Here is an 18692-nt window from a genome sequence, read left to right as displayed (position 1 = left end):
AAAATATTGTGATAAGAGGGAATTTTGATTGAACACCAGTTTTCTTTGGCGTAGGTGTTGTATCTTTGGGTAGAACGGGGAAAAAAGTAGCCAAATCTCAAGTTCATCCGTTCGATAAGATAAATTTGGGAATCTCCTGGGCTTTCGCTCAAGAACGGAGGGTATAAAAGACCGCGTAATTTGTGATGTGAAGCACAAGAATTTTGTGATCGTTGCAAAAATGAAAGTGTTTGTGGCTCTTCTTGCTCTCGTGAGCGTCGCTTTGGCTGCTCCAAGTAAGTATCTTCTTCCGGAAAGCCTTAACCCATTAGGTCTCGGTCCTGGATCCCTTTGTAATTTTGCAAATATTTTTTAAGTAGTCAAAGAGGATTTGTTTCCTAGATCTCAGGACAATTTTTGTTGAATTTTTCCGACTTGTCGTTCTCGAGATATTCAACTTCCGGAAGTAAACCTATTTTGACCTCTAACGCATGTCCTGAAAAGGATCATGTCTAAATTTTTGTATATTCCGGGAGCTACAATAATGCCAGATAACACATTTCATTGCTGAAATATTTAAAAAAAATTTCATAATTATCCACAATTTCACTCCCGGATTTCACTACAAAAACTCCCAATTCAGCCAAAAAAGTCTAGAGGTTAGATAATTCCGGAAAAATCAAATCCTTTTTGCGGGATATCCCATTTTCTGTGATCAAATGTGAATGTAGAATAACTATAGAATCTAAAAAGTCACACCCGGACAGAATTTGAGAAGAATCTTGTCCAGGAGAATTCAACGGTAATTAACGTGTAAAATTCAAATTTCTCCAGCCAATGAGATCACCAACCGCCCAAGGTTGGCCTTCGTGAATGAGAGAATCACGAATGGGCAGGATGCTGACTTCGGTGAATTCCCCTACATTTGCTCAATGCAGTGGGTCCTGATCACCGCCTCCACACACGTCTGCGGCAGTTCCGTCATCAATCCCAACTGGATCCTCACAGCTGCCCATTGCTACACCGAAGTGCCAAATATTGGACGCGTTGACGCCGTGTGCGGTATCACAGATCTCACAATTACTGGTACACAGCAACGTCATGTGATTGACCAGCACATCATCCATCCCGACTACCCTGGCGGCGTTGCACCCAATGACATTGCCGTGGGTCGCCTTTCTGGTACCCTCAACTTCAATGCCAACGTGCAGCCAATCAACTTGCCCGCACAGGGACAGGCTCCACTCGGACAGGCCGTCCTCGCTGGCTGGGGCTCCACATCCACCACCAATGTGCCAAGCATGCCAAATCGCCTCCAGCGCGCCAATAAGCCCGTCCACAGTTTCGACTCGTGCTGCAGTCTCCTCAATTCCGTCATTGCTGGAGCTTGCAACAGTCTTGCCGTCACCAATGTCTGCGCCGGCGGTGGACCCATCAGTGCTTGCGGTGGTGACTCTGGTGGCCCACTCTCACAGCAAGTTGGTGGTACCTGGACACAGATTGGCGTGGTGAGCTGGGGAGTCACTCCTTGCGGTACAACCGTTGCTCCATCGGTCTACGTCATGGTTTCCTCCTTCAGGAACTGGATCGATGCCAACATTGCCTAAACACACCCCACACAAAATTCTCTTCACCGCATTGGAGCATTTTTCTTTTCTTTTTTAAATTAAAAATGCAACGAATCAAAAAATATTTCTTTTACTTTCTTTCTTTTGTTGGTTCTAATTCTGAAGGAAAATACGCGATATGAGGGAAAGATTTTCGTTCGTTCTTAATGAATTCAGGCTACAAAAAAGTATTCTATAGATCAGAAAAGTAATATTCTTTTGATTGAAAATAATGGGAATCTTTTTAATTAGAGAATTATTCTTTTGATCAGAATATTACTCAATTTTTTGATCAGAAAATTATACTCTTTGGGCGGAATTCACTATAATCAGACAAACTTAAGTTTTCTTAAGAAAGACTTAAATTTTCTTAAAATTCTTAAAGTTTTCCTAAAAATATCTAAAGTTTCCACAGAATTTCTTAGGATTTCTTAAGAAAAAACTTGAGATCTCATAAGAAAAATTAAAGATTTTTAAGTTTTCTTAAGCAAAACTTTAGATTTCTTCAGTCAATCTGAATTGGGCTAAATGCACATTTTTAGATGATTTTTTCTGATCGCTTTCGGGCATCGAAATTCGTAAGAATCATCAAAAATATGCATTTTACTCCATTTACTTAAGAAATCTTAAGTTTTCCTTTAAAAAATTTGAGAATCTTAAATTTTTCCTAAGAAATTTTAAGTTTTTTTCGCAAGCAATCTCAAGAAAACTTAAGTCTTTCTTAAGGAATATTTAAGTCTGTTTGACTTGATCAGAAAATTATTATTCTCTCGCCCAGAGAATTCTTATTTGGTCAGGAAAAAAAGTTTTTTGATCCGAGAATTATTCTTTCATTTGATTAGCTTTTGTTGTAAAAAAAATAATCTTTTAACAAGAAAAAAAATTCTAAATTATGAGAATAATATTCTACGAACTTGAAGAATTACACTGACATCTTAGAAATGTATAAAACCATTCGTTTTCTCACTTAATTCTCATCAAGACTCTCTCTCTTCGTTAAAAAAATACAAAATTCTTCTCTTTATTTTTTCCACATTTCAAATTAATTGTCTTCTTATCACTTTTCGAATTTTTATCAATATCCACGTAAAAATAAAAAGCTTCTTCTCAAAGCTTCCCCCCTGCTTTTCTTAGCACCATCTCATAGAAAATCCACAGAAGCAAAAGAAAATTATTTTTTTCGCGAAATTCGATAAGAAAAGTTAAATAACACTCCTTGTAAAATGATAAGAGCAAAACAATTGATTAGGCGCTCTAAAAGAAATTTTCGGTGTTTTATCAGAGAAGAACTTCTTTAGAGCACACAAAAAAGACGCGCGAATCATAAAGTAATTATGAAATTGCTAATGAGAGGTAGCTTAGTGATTACAACTTGTGATCTTCCTCATGCCTTTATCATTCCATCCACACACAATATGTGGATTAATTTGATGGTTTCTGCAGAAGGTTCACAATCAACCGATTAATTGTGGATTATCTAATCAAATTCTATTGTTGTATTTTATAAGAGAGAGAGAAAAAAGCCTTTTTTTTATGGTTTTTAGAGGTTTTCCCGCGAATAAAGTTCGATGAGAATTTTTATTTTATTGGAAGTTTCTGGGGAGGATGATTAACGGATGCAATGAGATCAATTGATGCCTTCAACTTTGTGAATCCAATCAATGAAGTGCGTCACATCGGCGTAGATTGAGGGACTCCCAATGGCACCACAGGGATAGAAACCCCATGAGACGATTCCCAGAAGTGTGTGGACGTTTGTGGTGGGATTAATGTGAATGAGAGCACTTCCGGAATCCCCATGGCATGCTGAATGGCCCCCATCGAGGGGTCCTGTGCAGATATTTGTGGGATGAAGTGGTGTAGCACCTGGTCCACCGAGAACAGCTTCACATTCATGCCAATCCACAATGGGTAGTGTGGCCCATTGGAGTGTTGCGGGGAAGTTTGGTGTGAGATTATTCGATGTACTGCCCCAGCCGAAGATTGCTGCTTCGCCCGTGAACACAGTATCGGGCTGGGGGAGATTAACTGCTGCAACAGTGCTGGAGAACTCAAGTGGGTGCTCCAGGTGCAACATGGCCAGATCATAGGGTCCAATACCACCGGTGAACTGCTGATGCGTCACCTTTCTATTCACCTTCCGCATCTGCTCACCTGCTTCCCTCTCGTGCAGATTATGTTTCCCCGCCACGACCATCATATCCCCATCTTTGGGTGTTCCGGTGATACAATGAGCAGCCGTGAGGATCCATTCGTGGGAAATGATGACACCACCACAAAAATGTCTTGAGCTTCCATCTGCATTTGAATTTTCCCACTGCATTGATACCACGTATGGTGCCATATGGGGTGTAGCTTCAACACCTCCAACAACTCTATTTACAGCCGGAACTGCTGCCCATGTCGCTTCAACGAGGAGACAAAGAATCCAAAGCCACATTTTTCAGAGCAATTAAAACCGCGCGAAGAAGTAATGAATGAAAACTTCCTCAACACCGGGTCTTCCAGGTTGTATTTATAGGTACACGCAAAGACCCGAAGAGAAGTTCAATCAATTTAATTGAAAACTTCTATCGGACATGCATCTTGTAGCAGTTTGTGGCGACACATTGGGGGGCTACTTAAAATCAATGGAAAATCCCTGTAGTTTGATGAACTTCTGTTTTTTTGTTACTACATGTACAAGAAGGTCGCTACTGCCATGAATTTCAATGCCAAAATGTTATAAAAACTACAAATTTCTTATCTTTTGTGAGTAGTTTGATTAAAATCATTCAGGAAGTTAATTGAAGATCTTCTAAAGTCTGTTAAAAATATGGCTTCTTGAAGCTTAATTTACTGATTGATATCGATCGCCATTTTGAGGCCATTTTGAAGTTTTTTCTTCCATTAAGCTTCTAAAATTTTCTCTGAATTAAAGACTTTTCCGCCTTTTCAGTTCTCATTTAAGAAATCTCTATAAATTCACAAAACCCCTTATATTATAAAGTGAAAAAATCAATGGGGAATGAAGATCTGCAAAAAATCATTTAAGAAGATCCCTTCAAAAGTTCCGCCAGATCAACCAACAATGAAAAGACACAAATTACTGCTTCGGATTATACTAAAACTTAAATAAAACTGTGTTTTTATTTTATTTCTCTCACATTATTCAATAATTTTGTTGTTGTTTTATACTCAATTTACAAAGTATGATTGATCGATGAAAGGGGCGTCATGCCAGAGTGATCTTATGTGATCACATTGACAATCCAGGCACTGAAGGCAGAGACACGACTATTGGGGATGATAAAAAAAAAACAGAGAATTAGATTTAATATTTGAGAGGAAGAAAAGAAGAGGAAAAGAAAAGGGAAACTCACGTGTAGACGGAAGGAGCACCAAAGGCACCGCATGGACGGAAGCCCCAGCTGCTGATGCCAACAAGTTCGTACTCTCCAACTTCATTCTGCTGCGTGAGTGGGCCACCACCGTCACCAGTGCAGTGGGAGATACCACCGAGGAGGGGTCCAGTGCACATGTTGCTCACCTCAAGTGGTGTCCTACCCTGGAGGTGCTGGTAGCAATCAACGTAGCTGAGAATGGGCGTCACAACAGCCTGGAGATTGTTGGGGAAGTTTGGCTCATCTGTGGTGGAGGTGTCTCCCCATCCGAAGAGTGTCACGTAGCCAGTGTGAACGGTATTGGGTTGTGGTAGACGAATTGGTTGGGTGTACTGATCAATTGTGAAGGCTGTCTCCACGTGCAGCAAGGCAATATCATTGGCACTGACACCACCACGGTAGTCCTGATGCCTCACAATGGATCCCACTTCACGATCCTGAGCATAGGTACGATCATCCAGCTGGTAGAGTCCCGAGGAGACTTCCACGCGACCAATGATGGGCAATTCATCGAAGCACGATGCAGCCGAGATGACCCAGTGAACCTGGATGAGGGTACCACCGCAGAATTGTTGCCTGTGTGCTGGTGTAAGTACCAATTCCACGGCAATCATGAAGGGGTGAGCATAGGGAATGGCGCTCTGACCACCAGTAAGTCTGCTTGAGAAATCCTCTGTGGAAGATCACACGAAAAGAGAAAAATGTTCTTGTTAGAAGAAAGAAATTAATTCCAAAGATGATGAAATCTCTATAAACTCACTTTGGGGGCTGGTAACAGCCGAAACGGCCGCAACGAGGAGTAAAACCACAAAAATGGGCTTCATTGTTCCACTTGAGAGTCCCACTGAAGCACTGAGGGGATGATCACACACCAAACCGTATTTATACGGCAAGAGATGTGCCACTTGAGGAGATCATCTAATCTTCATCACCTAATAATCCGACGATTACACGGCATCCGCTCGATAGAGTCCACCACCCAATATATTGGTCATTTTGCGGTTTTTATCATCATTCGGTTGTACAAAAATTCTTCTGCCGGTCTCTTTGTGTATCCACACACCGCTCATCGCGCTACAGAGATCCCAATCACTCCAGTGGCCCCAACATCTCAAGTACCCCATACATACACCACACATATAGCAAGCTACCTCTCCCTCTCTCACCTGGACACAGTCACTTCCACGCTCATCGATCAACGGTCATTTAGCAGGTGTGACAATCTCAACAACTACTTCCGCGCTTCATGATCTTTTTCTCTCTCTCTCGTGATTTATGGATGTCTACCATGCCTGCCTATTCCGCCTTATCACCTAAAAAAGCGTCTTATCATTCGATTTTGTGCATCATATCCGCGTACAAAGATTTATCAATATTTCCTAAGAAGATTTCAGCAAGATCCTCCACGTGAGCAACAAAGATTGATGCGAAGGTGAAAACTTCCTGGGATAAGTGCCTTAATATATTGCCTTGCATTCAATTTTACATGATCCTCGTTAAAAATATTTTTTGTATTAATTGTAACTCTAAAAGAACTGATTAATTCATACTTTTATGAGGTAGGGGAGACCGGGGTAAAAAAAAGTCAATTTGCATAAATCCTTATCTGCTGGATTCCCCAAAGGCAAAAAATTTTCCTCGATAGGTCATTCTCATAGGAAATTTCCTGGCTTACAACTTTGTCTCAGACCACTTTTTTTTTAATCTTTTTGGGAAATATGAGTTTTTTAGGTTTTTTCTGATCTCTTCTACTTCTAATTTCAGTCATCAGTGGGGTAAATTAAGTCAATGGAATTTTCCGACACTTCCAATGATTTTCCACCTAAGATATTAATTGTAGTTGATAGCTAAACTTCTCAGCTGTTAATTTGTTACAAAAAATTTTACTTTTCTAGCAACTAAAACAGAGAACTTTGCAATTTTATTTTCTCAATCACATCATTTTGCAAGAAAAAAGTTAGGAAGACAAAAATTTCGAATTGCCCCCAAGGGACATGTCTTGATTAAAATAATTGTACAGAAAAGTCATAAAAAAGTTTGTGAAAAATACACATTGGCAACGTTTTCTACATTAACCCAGCTAGTGAGAAAAATTGACAGAAAACGATTTTCCAATACGCAAAAGTTTGGGAAATGGGCTCAAAATTTTATTTGTTTAATCCATAAACTATTGCTCGAATAATCTCTAAATTGCAATCAATTGCTAAAGGTTAGTACGGCTTTCCATTGTATAATTATTTCAGATTTTTCCGATTAATAACTTGGGAGAAATTGGCATTTGAGAATTTTCAACTGACTTTTTTTACCCCGGTCTCCAATAAGAAAAGAAAAAATCTTTTTTTTTTTTTAATAAAATTCTGTTTTGTAAAAATTTTACAGCGTAGGTATGAATTAGTCCATTTTCCCCTAATACGATAACAATTTAAAATTGTACTTAACTGCCCCTTTATATGGGACATAATCAAAAGATTAAATTTCAAGAACTTTTCAAGAATCTCTCAGAATACTTTTTCAATGATTTTTTTCACCTTCCTTTGAGAATTCTTAACCAATATTCTGTCCTACTGAATAAAAAGAGAAAGAAAGGAAGAAAAAAACCTCACAGAAGAACAAAAAATTACAGCAGCAAACAAGAGCGTTATCACACGGAATAAGACAAAGTCGATAAAGTTGAGGAAACATCCTTGAATGGAGCAATGAAGACAAACAAGATAAAATTATAAAAAAAACTATTTAATGATTTTGTAGCCAAATTTCTTAACAAATTTTTTTATTTTATTATCTACACAGCATGATTGTTAAAATAAAAAAAAAATAAACGAAGGAGGAGGAGGTTTTTCTTTGCAGTCTCTTAACTTATTTTGGGTGCAGCCTTAAAGTACTTTTTATTGTCACGTCATACACGTAAATCGAGCTCATTCGTGCCGTAGTTTTTCTGCTGATTTATGAGTATCTCGTCCATTTGACTTGCCTGCTGCTGGAGCAGTTGTCGCTTTGGTCGTACAATCCCCCGCACATCGTTTAACGTGATATCCATATCCCGGAAGGCATTGAGCAGAATCACCGCCACGATAATCACGAAGAAGCCACAGAGATCGCCAATTACATCCGATGCAGCCATGTGACGCCATTCCTTGAACAAGATCGCCGATGCCACAATCACGAGGGTCGTGAAGATCACGTAGTATACGGGCGTAACGATGCTGGTGTTGAAGATATCAAGGGCACGATTGAGGTAGTTCATTTGGATGCCAATGAAGATGACGGTGGTGATGATGAGGATGTACGGCATGAGGGTGGAGAAGTCATTGGATCTCCCCGTGATGGCATCCTTAATACACAACCCGAGTGCCTTGCACGACATCACCGTGAGACTCCCAACTGCTGAGCACAGTAGGACGTACCAAATGACATTTGAATGCCCAAATTTGGGGCCCAAGTACACGGCAATTGTCAATGAGATGGACATGATGACGAGGACGTAGACAAGGAAGCTCGTGTCTTGCAATTTCTCCAGCAAAACATTCAAATCCTCCACTTCCACCTCTTTCGGGGAATGAATGACAATTATAACGGACCCAATGATGCACAGGAAGCATCCCAATTTCCCCAGAAGGTTCAGCTTTTCATTGAGGAATTTCGATGACATCACAGCAGCTACGATGACACTCAGTGCCCCCAAGGGGGTTACCAGGGAGGCCGGAGCAAAGGCATAAGCTGCAAAATTTGCTGCCTCTCCTACACCCACTGCAAGGAATAAAAGAAATTATTTCAGTTCCGCATCATGTGATTCCTGACTTCTATCACTCACTGCAAATAAGTCCTGCCCACCAAATCCACTCCTTGAGATATCCAAAGCCTCCGGAACCAGCTCTAACAGCCCCAATTCTCGTCATTCGAATCAGGGCTTTTTTCTTTATGATAAAACTCGATCCAATGAAGAAGCTGGATGAGATTGCTAAGCCCAGACCAATGTAGAATTCACTCTGAACTGCCAGCTCCTGTATTGAGGCACTAGGTTTTGTCGAAGAGGACATTTTCGGGCGCTTCCTTATTTCGTGGGGGTCTCAAAAAAAAAAGAATCAGCTTCAAGCACTTTTTCCTTCAAAAACTTTTCCTAAAAGCTTCCTGATGCTTTTTGATTATTATAATGTTCACTTATACATAATTTAGGATTATATTTAATTGAATATTTTGTTAAAAATTAAAGGGAGAAATCAGCTAAGAAAATGATAAGATTTTTTTATCAATAGAAGAAAAACACGAGAAATTGACAAATGACTCATGAACCCAATAAACATTACCTCTACTGATTTTCTTAGTGGAGAAATTCTCCATATTTTTGAGTCAATTTGCCCCACCTTTCCCTACACTGCATAAACTCATTTAAAATTAAACCAAATCCCTATTTTGCAAAAAAATCATTATTTATTAATGTTTTAATTCAATAAATTATTTCAGATTTGGAATTTTTACCTGATTTCTCATGTTTTAGGTACCTCGCAAGATAGACCTAAAAAAAGAAATTTCTTCCAAATAGGTTCCTGAGTTTTGAATTCAACGGTTTATTTTTTCAAATGAAAATTTTATTCTTGAGAAAATGAAAAAAATATATTAAGAAATTAGGCTACTTTTCCTGAACCCACGTTCCAACATATTCCAAATCTGGAGATTCTCGTGATTCCAGCACAGCTAGGTGAGCATGATACTCATTCATATGCCTGCTCAAGTTTTCGTTCTTTGAAAAGGATTCCGGACAGTGGGGGCAGTAGTACAAATCCCATAAATACTGCGTAGTCTCACTTGTATCCACTACTCGTCGTCTTGCTTTGGGTTTGGGATCTGGAGACTTCTCTATAGGCGCAAAAAGAGGCTTGGGTCGAGGGGGATGTTCTGTCTCCGTGTGCTTTATCAGTGCTCCAAGGTTTTCAATGCTCATTCCGCAATGGTAGCAAATGTGCGGAAAATCTGCAAGGAAGGACTTTCAGGAAATTCTCAAAACCCAACAGGGAGATTAAGATTAAGGAGAATTACCATCAATGTCATTGGGAAGCTGCTCGTGACGATTCTTATTGTGAGTTTTAAGGGCAGTCTCATGGCAGAAGCATGTATTGCAGTAGAGGCAGGCAAAATGCATCCTCCGTGCGTGACGCTTGAGCTCCCACCATGTGCTGTAGGATCGTGAGCAGGTCTCACAGTTAAAATCCAACCGATAATCTGCTTTGGATGAATGTTTCTGCAACATGTGAACCTTCAGCATACTTGCACGGGTGAAGTTCTTCCCTACACAGTATCGGCACTTGAAGGTATCACTGATTGTCTCTTCATACCCCAAATCACTTATAATGTACTGCACTACCTCCTCTGAACATCCTTCCGATGATTCCTCTTCAGTCCTGCTCACAGGAGAAAATTCAATGAAGTTTCTTTTTTTGGGAATTTTTAATTGATTCTGGGAAGCTTACTTTAACCTTTTTTCTGGAACTCCTTCGCTGACAATGTACTCCTCTTTTACAATGTCCAAATTCAGATGTTCTGCCCCCTCTTGATCCCTTTTCCCTGGATTTACTTCCATTTCCACGAAATCTCTTCTTTGGAACCTAAAACTTTTTTTTGACAGTTCTCCTGAAAGTTTGCAAACAAAAACCAGCTGTTTTTGACAGAAGTTAAAGATTTCCCGCTACCGCAGAGTTTGATGCCGTGAAACATGACATATGATTTGTAGTGGACATGTTGTATGACATTCATATGACTTGTCTGATGTGTAAATTTTATGCAAAAATATATAATTTGGAGGGGAAATTTTATGTTTCTGAGTTATTTTAAGAGTCCAGAAATTGGTTTTAGGTGTTTTTTCTAGTTTTCTAACGAAAAATTGCTCATTTTTTGCAATCGGATGTTAGAGATATCTCATATGACTTACGTATAACGTATCATAAGACTTTTGTATGACATGTCTTACGTATATTTTATGGATTTTATCAATTTTATGCAAAAATTTATGTTTTAGAGAAGAAATTCTATTTTTTTGACCTTTGTATGAGACTTTTTGATGCGTTTACATAGTTTTTCTCGTTTTCTGAAAGAAAATTTGGAAAAATAAAAATTAATTGCAAAATTATTGTTTCCGCCAAATTTCTGCGCGGCGCTAGTGTTTTTGGAGAAAAAAAGTGCAAAAATGGTGGAATGCTGACGCTGTGAAGAAAATTCACAATTTTCGGTGGAAAATGGCAATGTAAGTATGTTTTTCCTCTTTTATCTTGTGCATAATAATTAGTAGAATGATTGTGTGGTGGAGGATAAACTGATAATCAAAAATATTTTCATGAAAATCCTAATATTTTTTCTCTTCTTTTCAGGTTATGTTTTCTCTTCTTGCCGGACTTGAATCAACACCAAAGTATTCCGGAAAATACTAAATATCATGTAAGTTTACAAAGCAGACTTTTCCCTGACTTTTTAGGCTTTTATTGAATTTTTTTTAAACAAATAATTTTTTTTGTAATGAAAAATTCATTTTTTCTCTTTTTGGGTGATGCGTAATGCCGTACATGAATCTCAATCCGACAGCAAGGCAACGACATCAGTTGTGCATAATCTTCTGTTGAGGTGAAAAAGGAAGATGTTGGAGCTGCTGCGGTGCAGCAACCGGAAGCAGCTGTTAAGGAGAATGGTGTACAAAAGCAGAAAGGTCAAGAGCAAAAGCCGGAGGCAACAGGAGCAGCAAGTTGAGGAAGGTGGAGAACCCAATAAGGTGAAGGAAGCTGCTCTGGAGGCAATTGAAACGCCTTCTATGCCTGAAAAGCAGGAAGAGAAGAAGCCAAAATCGACTGTTATTGGTAACGACAATTGAGGAGAACCTTTAGCAATTGGGTATGCAGCAAACAATTCTGGACAGGCAGAATTCTCTGAGCACAATTTTTGTCAACTACTTCAAGGCGACTCTCTACCATCGTGTGAGAGGTGTCACCTTTCGACGTGTCCTGGCAGAGCAGGGCTTCGACATGACAAAGTTGCAGAACATCTGACGGAAGGAGAAACTCGGTGATATTAAAGATGTCATTGTGGAGCTGCGGGAACTCAAGGAGGATGACAAGGAGTTAACGGATCTCCTTGATTGTCATTTTGATCCGGAGTAGCAGCCAATTAGGTCAGTGGAAGACAAACAAGAGACGCTTCCAGAGCAGACTAACTTCGAGGATTTTACGTAAGTTTCTATGAAAGATTTTTTTTTAGAGAAAAAGTAATTTTTTCTTTGGCTTTTTACAGCGAGGAAGCAAAAATCGTCATTAAAAAGGGCAACAATCATCAGGGTGGTCGCAATTAATGTGGAACCGCAATTAATGTGCCGTGCCGGGTGATAAACACTGAAAGTAACGCGGAATGACAAAAAAGGTAAAGACATCTAATTTTATCAAAATTAGTAAAGAATATGATTGAGTTAAGAAGGGGTATAGGAAATTGATTTGTTTGGAATTAGAAAATCTAATTCAGCTTCTATTGGATACCTCCTCTTAAGCTTGTTTTATAAAAAATTGTTGATTAAAAAAATCGTGAATTTCAGGGAGTTTTTTCCTTAATATTTGTCTAGAAATTCGATGCTTAAAAAATAACTTATGCAAAATTCTATCCTAAAATTTCTTTAGCTGCAATTCTACGTATTTTTACTATCTTTGTGATTCCTCTTATTTCACTTTTCTTAAGTTACTTTAAACTCATTTTACGATAATAAAATAAATCTCCATTAATGATTATGACTTGAACGAATAAATTCTTTTTACATTTTCTTTTTTTTTAGATTTAATGAGCAAATATCTGGAAAGCCAGCCACCTAGATTAGGAAAACTTACGAGAAAGTAAGGTAAAGTCTAATAAACTTAAGTTCTGTGTTATTTTCATAATGTTTTGCAATTGAAATATTTTTTCCCTTATTTAATTCTTTTTTTTTTATTTCATATTTCAGGATGTCTGCCTAGACAGAGTCAGCAGCGTATACTGCAAAAAAAAACCTTCCAAAAGCCAAGGTAAGATTCATAATTTGATCTATTACACATCCATAAATTACTGTTTTTTAAAAGTATTTATAAAAAAAACTGAAAAGTCTGTCGTACATTAAAAAAAGAAAAAAAAATCTTTTACTCGGTCTATAGCATTCGTTAAGCGTTTCAAAATCAATTTGCAATAAATATAATTCTTTATTGTACCAACAGGAAAAGTAATTAGTTTTCCTAAGAATGAGGTATATTCTGATATAAATCTTCTTTTCTTAAAATTTGACAGTTGTAAGATTTTTAATATTCTGGGAAGAATCTCATAAGATTTTGACATTTTATTTATTTCTTTTATCGGGATTTTGAAGAAAAATTATTTTTCTAACGCATTTGATAGATCTTTCTGAATGTTTTCTAAAAGAACAAATTCTAAGTTTTTTTTTCTTTTATAGAATTACAATAGAACGATTTAAGAACACCTTCTGTAAAAATCTTAAACAACTTTAAAATTGTTAGGATAGAAAAGAAATTTTTATCAGAATTGATGCAAATGACATAAATTTTCTTAAGAAAAACTTATGATTTATTAAGTTTTCTTTAGCAACAGTTATTATTTTTTTAATTTTCTTAAGAACTCCTCAAGTTTTCTTTAAGAAAAAATTAAGATTGGCATGGATTCAAAAAGGACCGAAAATGCATTTTTCCCATTGAGATAGAAAGAACTCATCTGAGACAGAGTTATAGCTCATCAAATCTACAAGATGATCATTAGGAATAAGTAAATCATAACGCGTTCAGTTATAAGAGTTGGTGTCCCACAACGTGTAGAAGTTTGTTTATGCGTTGTAATGCGATTTTTGAGCAGTATTAGTAGGTAAAGTTGATTTTTTTGTGAAATTAAGCAATTTGATAGATAAAAATGGTCATATCTCAAGTTCTACAAGACCTACAGAAATTTCGTGACTTGTTTTGGAAAGGTATTAAAATAAGCTATGATTTAATATATATTTCGATACCTTTTCAAGGTCACCCCCAAGGACACAAAATGGCGGATTTTTGTTTTACCAAAACAGTTTTTGGCATTTTTTGACCTTAAGGAATGGTTCTGGAAACTTCTAATATTCTAGAAAGTTGTAGAGAAATAAAAAGCCTTTAATTTGATACCAAATTGAGCAAAATCGGACCGATCGTTCAAGAGATATGGCTCTTAGAACTTTTGAAAATACAAGAATTTTTCAAATGGCTATATCTTCTAAACGGTGTCATAGATTTTTTTTTATTTTCGGAGTGGTGGTAGATATTAAGTCAGGCTAGAACATATCAAAATTTGAAGATATTGGTGAATTTGGGTTTTTTTTAAAAATAACTTTTTAAATTTTTGAAAAGATATTTTTTCTCAATCAGTATAACTATTATATACAATTTAGGATGTTTGATCACTCACTATTACTAATTTTTATAAACTAAAAAAGGTCATTTCTGAAATTTAATGTTTTTTTTATTTTTTGTATTTTTTTAATTAAAAAAAAGTTTTAATTTTTACACAAATCTCTCATTCTTAATAGATATTGTAGTGCATTACTAAAAGAAATTCATTAAATTAAGAGTAGCGAACAAAAAACGCAATTAACCATTTTACCCCAGGATTTTTGGAACTGGAAAATGTCGAAGGGTTTGGAAAATGGCCTGAAAAAGCATTTTTCCGTTGAGATAGAGAAAAATCGTCTGAGACAAAGTTGTAGCCCGGAAAATTTGCTATAAGATAGTCGTCACGGGAAATCTCAAATATTTCCACGGAACTCAGGAAAAATTATCTCCCAAAAATTCACCGTTTTACCCCAGGTTCCCATATTATGTTCAATTTTTTATATAAAAATTTTATTATTTTGTTATAGGCTGCTCGAGAACGGCGCCCCCCAGTACCCCCCCCAGTGGAGGAGGAGGACGCAGAATACGTGGAGTACGCTGAGTGAGCCGTGTGGATAAATAAAAAAAAAGTGAAAAAAAAGAAAATCTTTTATTTAACATATTGTATGACTATCATACAACATGTAGTATAAATTGTCAATCAACACGTTATAAAACCATCATACAACATGTTATATGTCTGTCAATTAACATGTTGTATGACTATCATTAGACACGTTAATTGACATTTGCGTGTCGTGTCTAATTACAATCATACAACATGTCCATTGACAATTGTACAACAGTTAATATAACAGTTTAATGACATATTGATTGACATTCATACTACGTATTGTATGACAGTCATACAAAATGTTGTAACCGGAAGTAAAACAAACCTATAAACATGTTGTAAGAAAGTCATATGACGCACATGCAAAATTGTCTAATGTTGTCATATAACAGTCATATGACAAATCATATGAGATTCTGTGACGGAAGCAATGTAAATGTCTCTGAAAAAGTTGTACTTTGTCAGGTAGACAAAAATCAAACATGTCCGATATTTGTCCAGTAACATACCCAACATGTCGTATGACAAATATTAACGATATCATATGACATGCGGTAGCGGGTTTCCAGGAAGGCAGATCCTCACGCGGGATGGAGTTTCCAGTGGAGGAAATTAATTTTGCCAATGTGGTCGTGAAGGAGGAATACTGCGCCCCAGAAACTGATAACAATGACTCTGAATACTGGACTGGGTAAGAAGAAATTAAATATTCCTTAGAAATCTCTCCCTAAAATAAAAATCCTTTCACTTCTAGGGAAAGCCCCGATATTAAGCCAACAGTTGATCCTCTGAAGCAGGAAAATGATTGGGATGAAGATTCCAATAGAGAGGTCAAAGTAAATCTTGTGGAAGATTTGTTGACGCCCAAAATAGAGCCACCAGATGAGGTAGAAACGAGCGATTATCCTTGCTGCCATTGCCCTGAAAAGTTTGAGAACAAGAAAATCCTTCTGGGGCATCTTAAGAGGATTCACAACAAGTGCCTCTACTGCCCGGTTCTCTCTCCGACGAGACTTAAACTCCAGCTGCATATGGTCTACAACCACAGGGGCCTTCCTATGGATATTTCAGGTGAGAAGAAAATCATCTTACATCCTAAGAGATTCGCTGTATGTTCAAAAATCTTCTAAATAAAATTAAGAAAATAACATTTAACTTCTTCCCGCAGCATTTCCCTTTACTTGCACAATTTGCAAGCAAATCTTTGAAGATCCAGAAACACTGAGGGAACACAATGATGAACACAACGGGATAAAGCTTCTAGAAAAAGCTCAAAAGGATCTCAAGGTACCAAAATCTCCGGGAATGCAGATGACAAGAATCTCCCGGAAATCCTATCAATGTGAATTCTGTAACCGGACATTCTATGATAAAAAAAATTTTGAATCGCATATCCAGAGAATTCATATAAAGTAAGCGCTCAAAACTATTTTTTAACACTTGGAAGATACTAATTTCTAACCTCAAACTTTGACTTTGATTTTTTTTATCATGAAGAAAACGTTTTTCCAAATTTTCTTTCGACAAACTTGTAGTAATTGAAGTTCCTTACACATAGATATAGAATTTATCAAGATAAATTGGATAGATTTTATTCTGTGACGGTTTAAAAAAGTCGAATTGGTAGCAATTGCCAGTTTTGTCCTCCAAGTAATAAAATGTAAAAAAAGACCTTAAAACATAATGATTTCTTTCCAGGAAAACTCTAGACTACCCTTGTCCAAATTGTGGAGAGATTTCGTGCAATAAGACAGTTTGTTTGAAGTACATGCTTGATTATCACAGAGATCTCGATGTTCCCTCCACCACTAATCTCCCACCTAAGAGATGCAAGAAGAGTTTGAAGTATAAAATCCACGAGAATATATTTTCAAACACTTCTAAAGTGTCTGGTGGGAATAGTCCAGAGCTACAAGTAGCAGACTTTTCTTGCTTCACGTGCTCAATTCCCTTTAATTCGAAGATAAATCTTCTGGGACATCTGCTACGGATTCACAATAAATGTCTGTACTGTACCTTGAAGTTCTCCAACACTCATCGCCTTAAATCTCACATGGTGTTCCAACATAAAGGCCTCCCAATGGATATTGCAGGTAGGACTTTAAGATTTTCTTTTAACACTTGGAGGACACGAATTTCTAACCTCAAACTTTAAGCTTAATTTTCTATTATAAAGAAAAAGGTTTTCCAGATTTTCTTTTGAAGAACTTTTAGTATTTGAAGTCGCCTACACATAATTGTATTTATAAAGATAATTTGGATAGATTTTAATCTATTAACGTTTTAAAAAAAAAAGTCGAATTGGCAGCCATTACCAGTTTTGTCCTCCAATGTAAAATTATTTTTGCATCATTTTAAGTCCCAGTAAACAAATTATTAAGCTAATAAAGGAATCAATCGGGTTGACCAATGATTGATAAATCAATTGAGCCAGTCAATCGATTGATCAATCATTGGGCAATTATTGATCAATCCTACGTCAATTCTGATTTTTCGTTAATTTTAGCATTCCCTTTTGCTTGTACCATGTGCAAGGAGCTATTTGATGATCCGGAAATGCTGAAGCAACATTTTCAGAAGCATAAACCCGAAACCCAACTCACTTGTGAGATTTGCAACCAAAGATTCCGAAGGAAAGCAAATATGGTGATTCATATGCAGAAGCGGCACGGAATCTCTGAAACCTACGAAACGGAGTCTTCAAATATTCCTCAAAATTCTTTTGTGGACTACGCGTGTCCGTATTGCGGGAAGGTCCTGCAAAATAGATTAACTTGCTACAATCACATGACTTTGCACGAGAAGGAACCCTCCAGCTGTTTTATTTGCAAGAAAACTTTCAAAACGGAGAAAAGTCTCTTGGGGCATATGGAAAAATGCCATGTTTTCCACTACACGTGCGAAGTGTGTCCCTGGTCATCCACAGATACTGAGGAATATCTCAAGCACATGCATCTATCTGAACACATTATTGTTCCACAAGATGAGAAGAAATCTTCTCCCGGAAGCGTAAATCTGTAAGAATTTTAATGGAATTTAAAGTGTTTTGAAGGTTTGAGTTTCTGAATTTTAATGTTTGTTTCTTTTATTCGAAGGAACCCGTCAATTGCTGCCATTAAAAGTGAAATAAAAACAGAGATTAAAACGGAAATCAAGATGGAGATTGAAGAGATAGAAAAATAAATTATAAATGTTTGAATTTTCAGACTTTTGGTATTCATAAAAATATAGTAAATAAATTGAATAACAGAGGCAAATTGTTTTTTTTAACACTTTTTGAGAATAAAATTTAATGAAGTGATAACAGCAAAGAAGGAGCTATTAAAAGTAAGATAATGTCAAAATAATGAACTTTAACCCTTGGAGGATCGATCATTCTAACCTAAAAACTTTTACCTTAATTTTCTCTCAAAAAGAAAATGTTTTCCCAAGTTTTCTTGAAATAATTGAAATTCTCTACAAACAATAATGGTGAAATTATCACGGAATGTTCAAAAGATTTTAGTTCTGTGGCGATTTAAAAAAAAGTAGAATTGGTCAGCAAAATCCTCCAAGGGTTAATCAATATATTTTCTTTTCTAAAAAAAGAGATTTTCATTTATAATTAAGGAAATATTAACAATATTATATCCCTTTGACTTTCTTAAATATTTTTGATTATCATCAACATCAATTTATTTAGATTTTCACATTTTTCTGGAAAGAAAATTGAAAAATCGATTGATTACTATATCGCTTACAATTTTGTGAA

At 36.8% G+C, this 18692-nt stretch overlaps 6 protein-coding genes across 8 annotated transcripts; 2 read left to right on the top strand and 4 right to left on the bottom strand.

Moving 5' to 3' along the window:
* The first annotated feature begins 195 nt into the window (after nucleotides 1-195).
* Nucleotides 196-1669, top strand: LOC129788485 (trypsin-1-like). The gene is made up of 2 exons (XM_055824609.1): nucleotides 196-275; nucleotides 814-1669. Exons 1-2 carry the CDS (start codon nucleotides 221-223, stop codon nucleotides 1584-1586), a joined length of 828 nt encoding a protein of 275 aa, XP_055680584.1. The 5' UTR covers nucleotides 196-220; the 3' UTR covers nucleotides 1587-1669.
* Nucleotides 1670-3111: 1442 nt separating this feature from the next.
* LOC129788486 (lectizyme-like) lies at nucleotides 3112-4074 on the bottom strand. The gene has a single exon (XM_055824610.1). The coding sequence runs from the start codon at nucleotides 4024-4026 to the stop codon at nucleotides 3214-3216; it is 813 nt and encodes a 270-aa protein (XP_055680585.1). The 5' UTR covers nucleotides 4027-4074; the 3' UTR covers nucleotides 3112-3213.
* Nucleotides 4075-4671: 597 nt separating this feature from the next.
* LOC129788483 (lectizyme-like) lies at nucleotides 4672-6112 on the bottom strand. Its single transcript, XM_055824607.1, has 3 exons — nucleotides 5730-6112; nucleotides 4949-5642; nucleotides 4672-4862 (listed from the first exon to the last, which is right to left on the bottom strand). The coding sequence occupies exons 1-3, from the start codon at nucleotides 5791-5793 to the stop codon at nucleotides 4817-4819; spliced, it is 804 nt and encodes a 267-aa protein (XP_055680582.1). The 5' UTR covers nucleotides 5794-6112; the 3' UTR covers nucleotides 4672-4816.
* Nucleotides 6113-7709: 1597 nt separating this feature from the next.
* On the bottom strand, nucleotides 7710-9287 carry LOC129788480 (magnesium transporter NIPA2). The gene is made up of 2 exons (XM_055824603.1): nucleotides 8781-9287; nucleotides 7710-8716 (listed from the first exon to the last, which is right to left on the bottom strand). Exons 1-2 carry the CDS (start codon nucleotides 9004-9006, stop codon nucleotides 7866-7868), a joined length of 1077 nt encoding a protein of 358 aa, XP_055680578.1. The 5' UTR covers nucleotides 9007-9287; the 3' UTR covers nucleotides 7710-7865.
* Nucleotides 9288-9533: 246 nt separating this feature from the next.
* Nucleotides 9534-10598, bottom strand: LOC129788482 (oocyte zinc finger protein XlCOF8.4-like). The gene is made up of 3 exons (XM_055824605.1): nucleotides 10435-10598; nucleotides 10004-10365; nucleotides 9534-9937 (listed from the first exon to the last, which is right to left on the bottom strand). Exons 1-3 carry the CDS (start codon nucleotides 10542-10544, stop codon nucleotides 9597-9599), a joined length of 813 nt encoding a protein of 270 aa, XP_055680580.1. The 5' UTR covers nucleotides 10545-10598; the 3' UTR covers nucleotides 9534-9596.
* A 63-nt stretch (nucleotides 10599-10661) lies between these two features.
* LOC129788479 (zinc finger protein 585B-like) lies at nucleotides 10662-18198 on the top strand. Of its 3 annotated transcripts, XM_055824602.1 has the most exons (13): nucleotides 10662-11204; nucleotides 11329-11395; nucleotides 11540-11842; nucleotides 11908-12176; nucleotides 12239-12364; nucleotides 12768-12830; nucleotides 12933-12993; nucleotides 14856-15632; nucleotides 15696-16012; nucleotides 16110-16353; nucleotides 16640-17034; nucleotides 17448-17958; nucleotides 18037-18198. In XM_055824602.1, the coding sequence occupies exons 8-13, from the start codon at nucleotides 15532-15534 to the stop codon at nucleotides 18122-18124; spliced, it is 1656 nt and encodes a 551-aa protein (XP_055680577.1). In that variant the 5' UTR covers nucleotides 10662-11204; nucleotides 11329-11395; nucleotides 11540-11842; nucleotides 11908-12176; nucleotides 12239-12364; nucleotides 12768-12830; nucleotides 12933-12993; nucleotides 14856-15531; the 3' UTR covers nucleotides 18125-18198. The 3 variants fall into 3 exon arrangements, with proteins under 3 accessions (XP_055680577.1, XP_055680576.1, XP_055680575.1); XM_055824601.1 differs by having other exon boundaries at nucleotides 11544-12176; XM_055824600.1 differs by having other exon boundaries at nucleotides 11540-12176.
* The last annotated feature ends 494 nt before the right edge of the window (nucleotides 18199-18692 follow it).

Source organism: Lutzomyia longipalpis, chromosome 2 (assembly GCF_024334085.1).
Source record: "Lutzomyia longipalpis isolate SR_M1_2022 chromosome 2, ASM2433408v1".
Classification (NCBI taxonomy): Eukaryota; Metazoa; Arthropoda; class Insecta; order Diptera; family Psychodidae; genus Lutzomyia; species Lutzomyia longipalpis.
Note: the sequence above shows the minus strand (reverse complement) of the source record. Positions and strands in the feature narration are given on the sequence as shown.

Excerpts from the sequence above, each read along its gene's own strand:
- LOC129788485 (XM_055824609.1), top strand. The coding sequence starts at position 221 with ATGAAAGTGTTTGTGGCTCTTCTTGCTCTCGTGAGCGTCGCTTTGGCT. Across the intron at positions 276-813 it reads CGTCGCTTTGGCTGCTCCAA|CCAATGAGATCACCAACCGC; the intron begins GTAAGTATCTTC and ends AAATTTCTCCAG.
- LOC129788486 (XM_055824610.1), bottom strand. The coding sequence starts at position 4,026 with ATGTGGCTTTGGATTCTTTGTCTCCTCGTTGAAGCGACATGGGCAGCA.
- LOC129788483 (XM_055824607.1), bottom strand. The coding sequence starts at position 5,793 with ATGAAGCCCATTTTTGTGGTTTTACTCCTCGTTGCGGCCGTTTCGGCT. Across the intron at positions 5,643-5,729 it reads GGCTGTTACCAGCCCCCAAA|AGGATTTCTCAAGCAGACTT; the intron begins GTGAGTTTATAG and ends GATCTTCCACAG. Across the intron at positions 4,863-4,948 it reads GGTGCTCCTTCCGTCTACAC|TCGTGTCTCTGCCTTCAGTG; the intron begins GTGAGTTTCCCT and ends CATCCCCAATAG.
- LOC129788480 (XM_055824603.1), bottom strand. The coding sequence starts at position 9,006 with ATGTCCTCTTCGACAAAACCTAGTGCCTCAATACAGGAGCTGGCAGTT. Across the intron at positions 8,717-8,780 it reads GTGGGCAGGACTTATTTGCA|TGGGTGTAGGAGAGGCAGCA; the intron begins GTGAGTGATAGA and ends TATTCCTTGCAG.
- LOC129788482 (XM_055824605.1), bottom strand. The coding sequence starts at position 10,544 with ATGGAAGTAAATCCAGGGAAAAGGGATCAAGAGGGGGCAGAACATCTG. Across the intron at positions 10,366-10,434 it reads GTTCCAGAAAAAAGGTTAAA|GACTGAAGAGGAATCATCGG; the intron begins GTAAGCTTCCCA and ends TCCTGTGAGCAG. Across the intron at positions 9,938-10,003 it reads GCTTCCCAATGACATTGATG|ATTTTCCGCACATTTGCTAC; the intron begins GTAATTCTCCTT and ends CCTTCCTTGCAG.
- LOC129788479 (XM_055824601.1), top strand. The coding sequence starts at position 15,532 with ATGGAGTTTCCAGTGGAGGAAATTAATTTTGCCAATGTGGTCGTGAAG. Across the intron at positions 16,013-16,109 it reads CCTTCCTATGGATATTTCAG|CATTTCCCTTTACTTGCACA; the intron begins GTGAGAAGAAAA and ends TTCTTCCCGCAG. Across the intron at positions 16,354-16,639 it reads ATCCAGAGAATTCATATAAA|GAAAACTCTAGACTACCCTT; the intron begins GTAAGCGCTCAA and ends ATTTCTTTCCAG.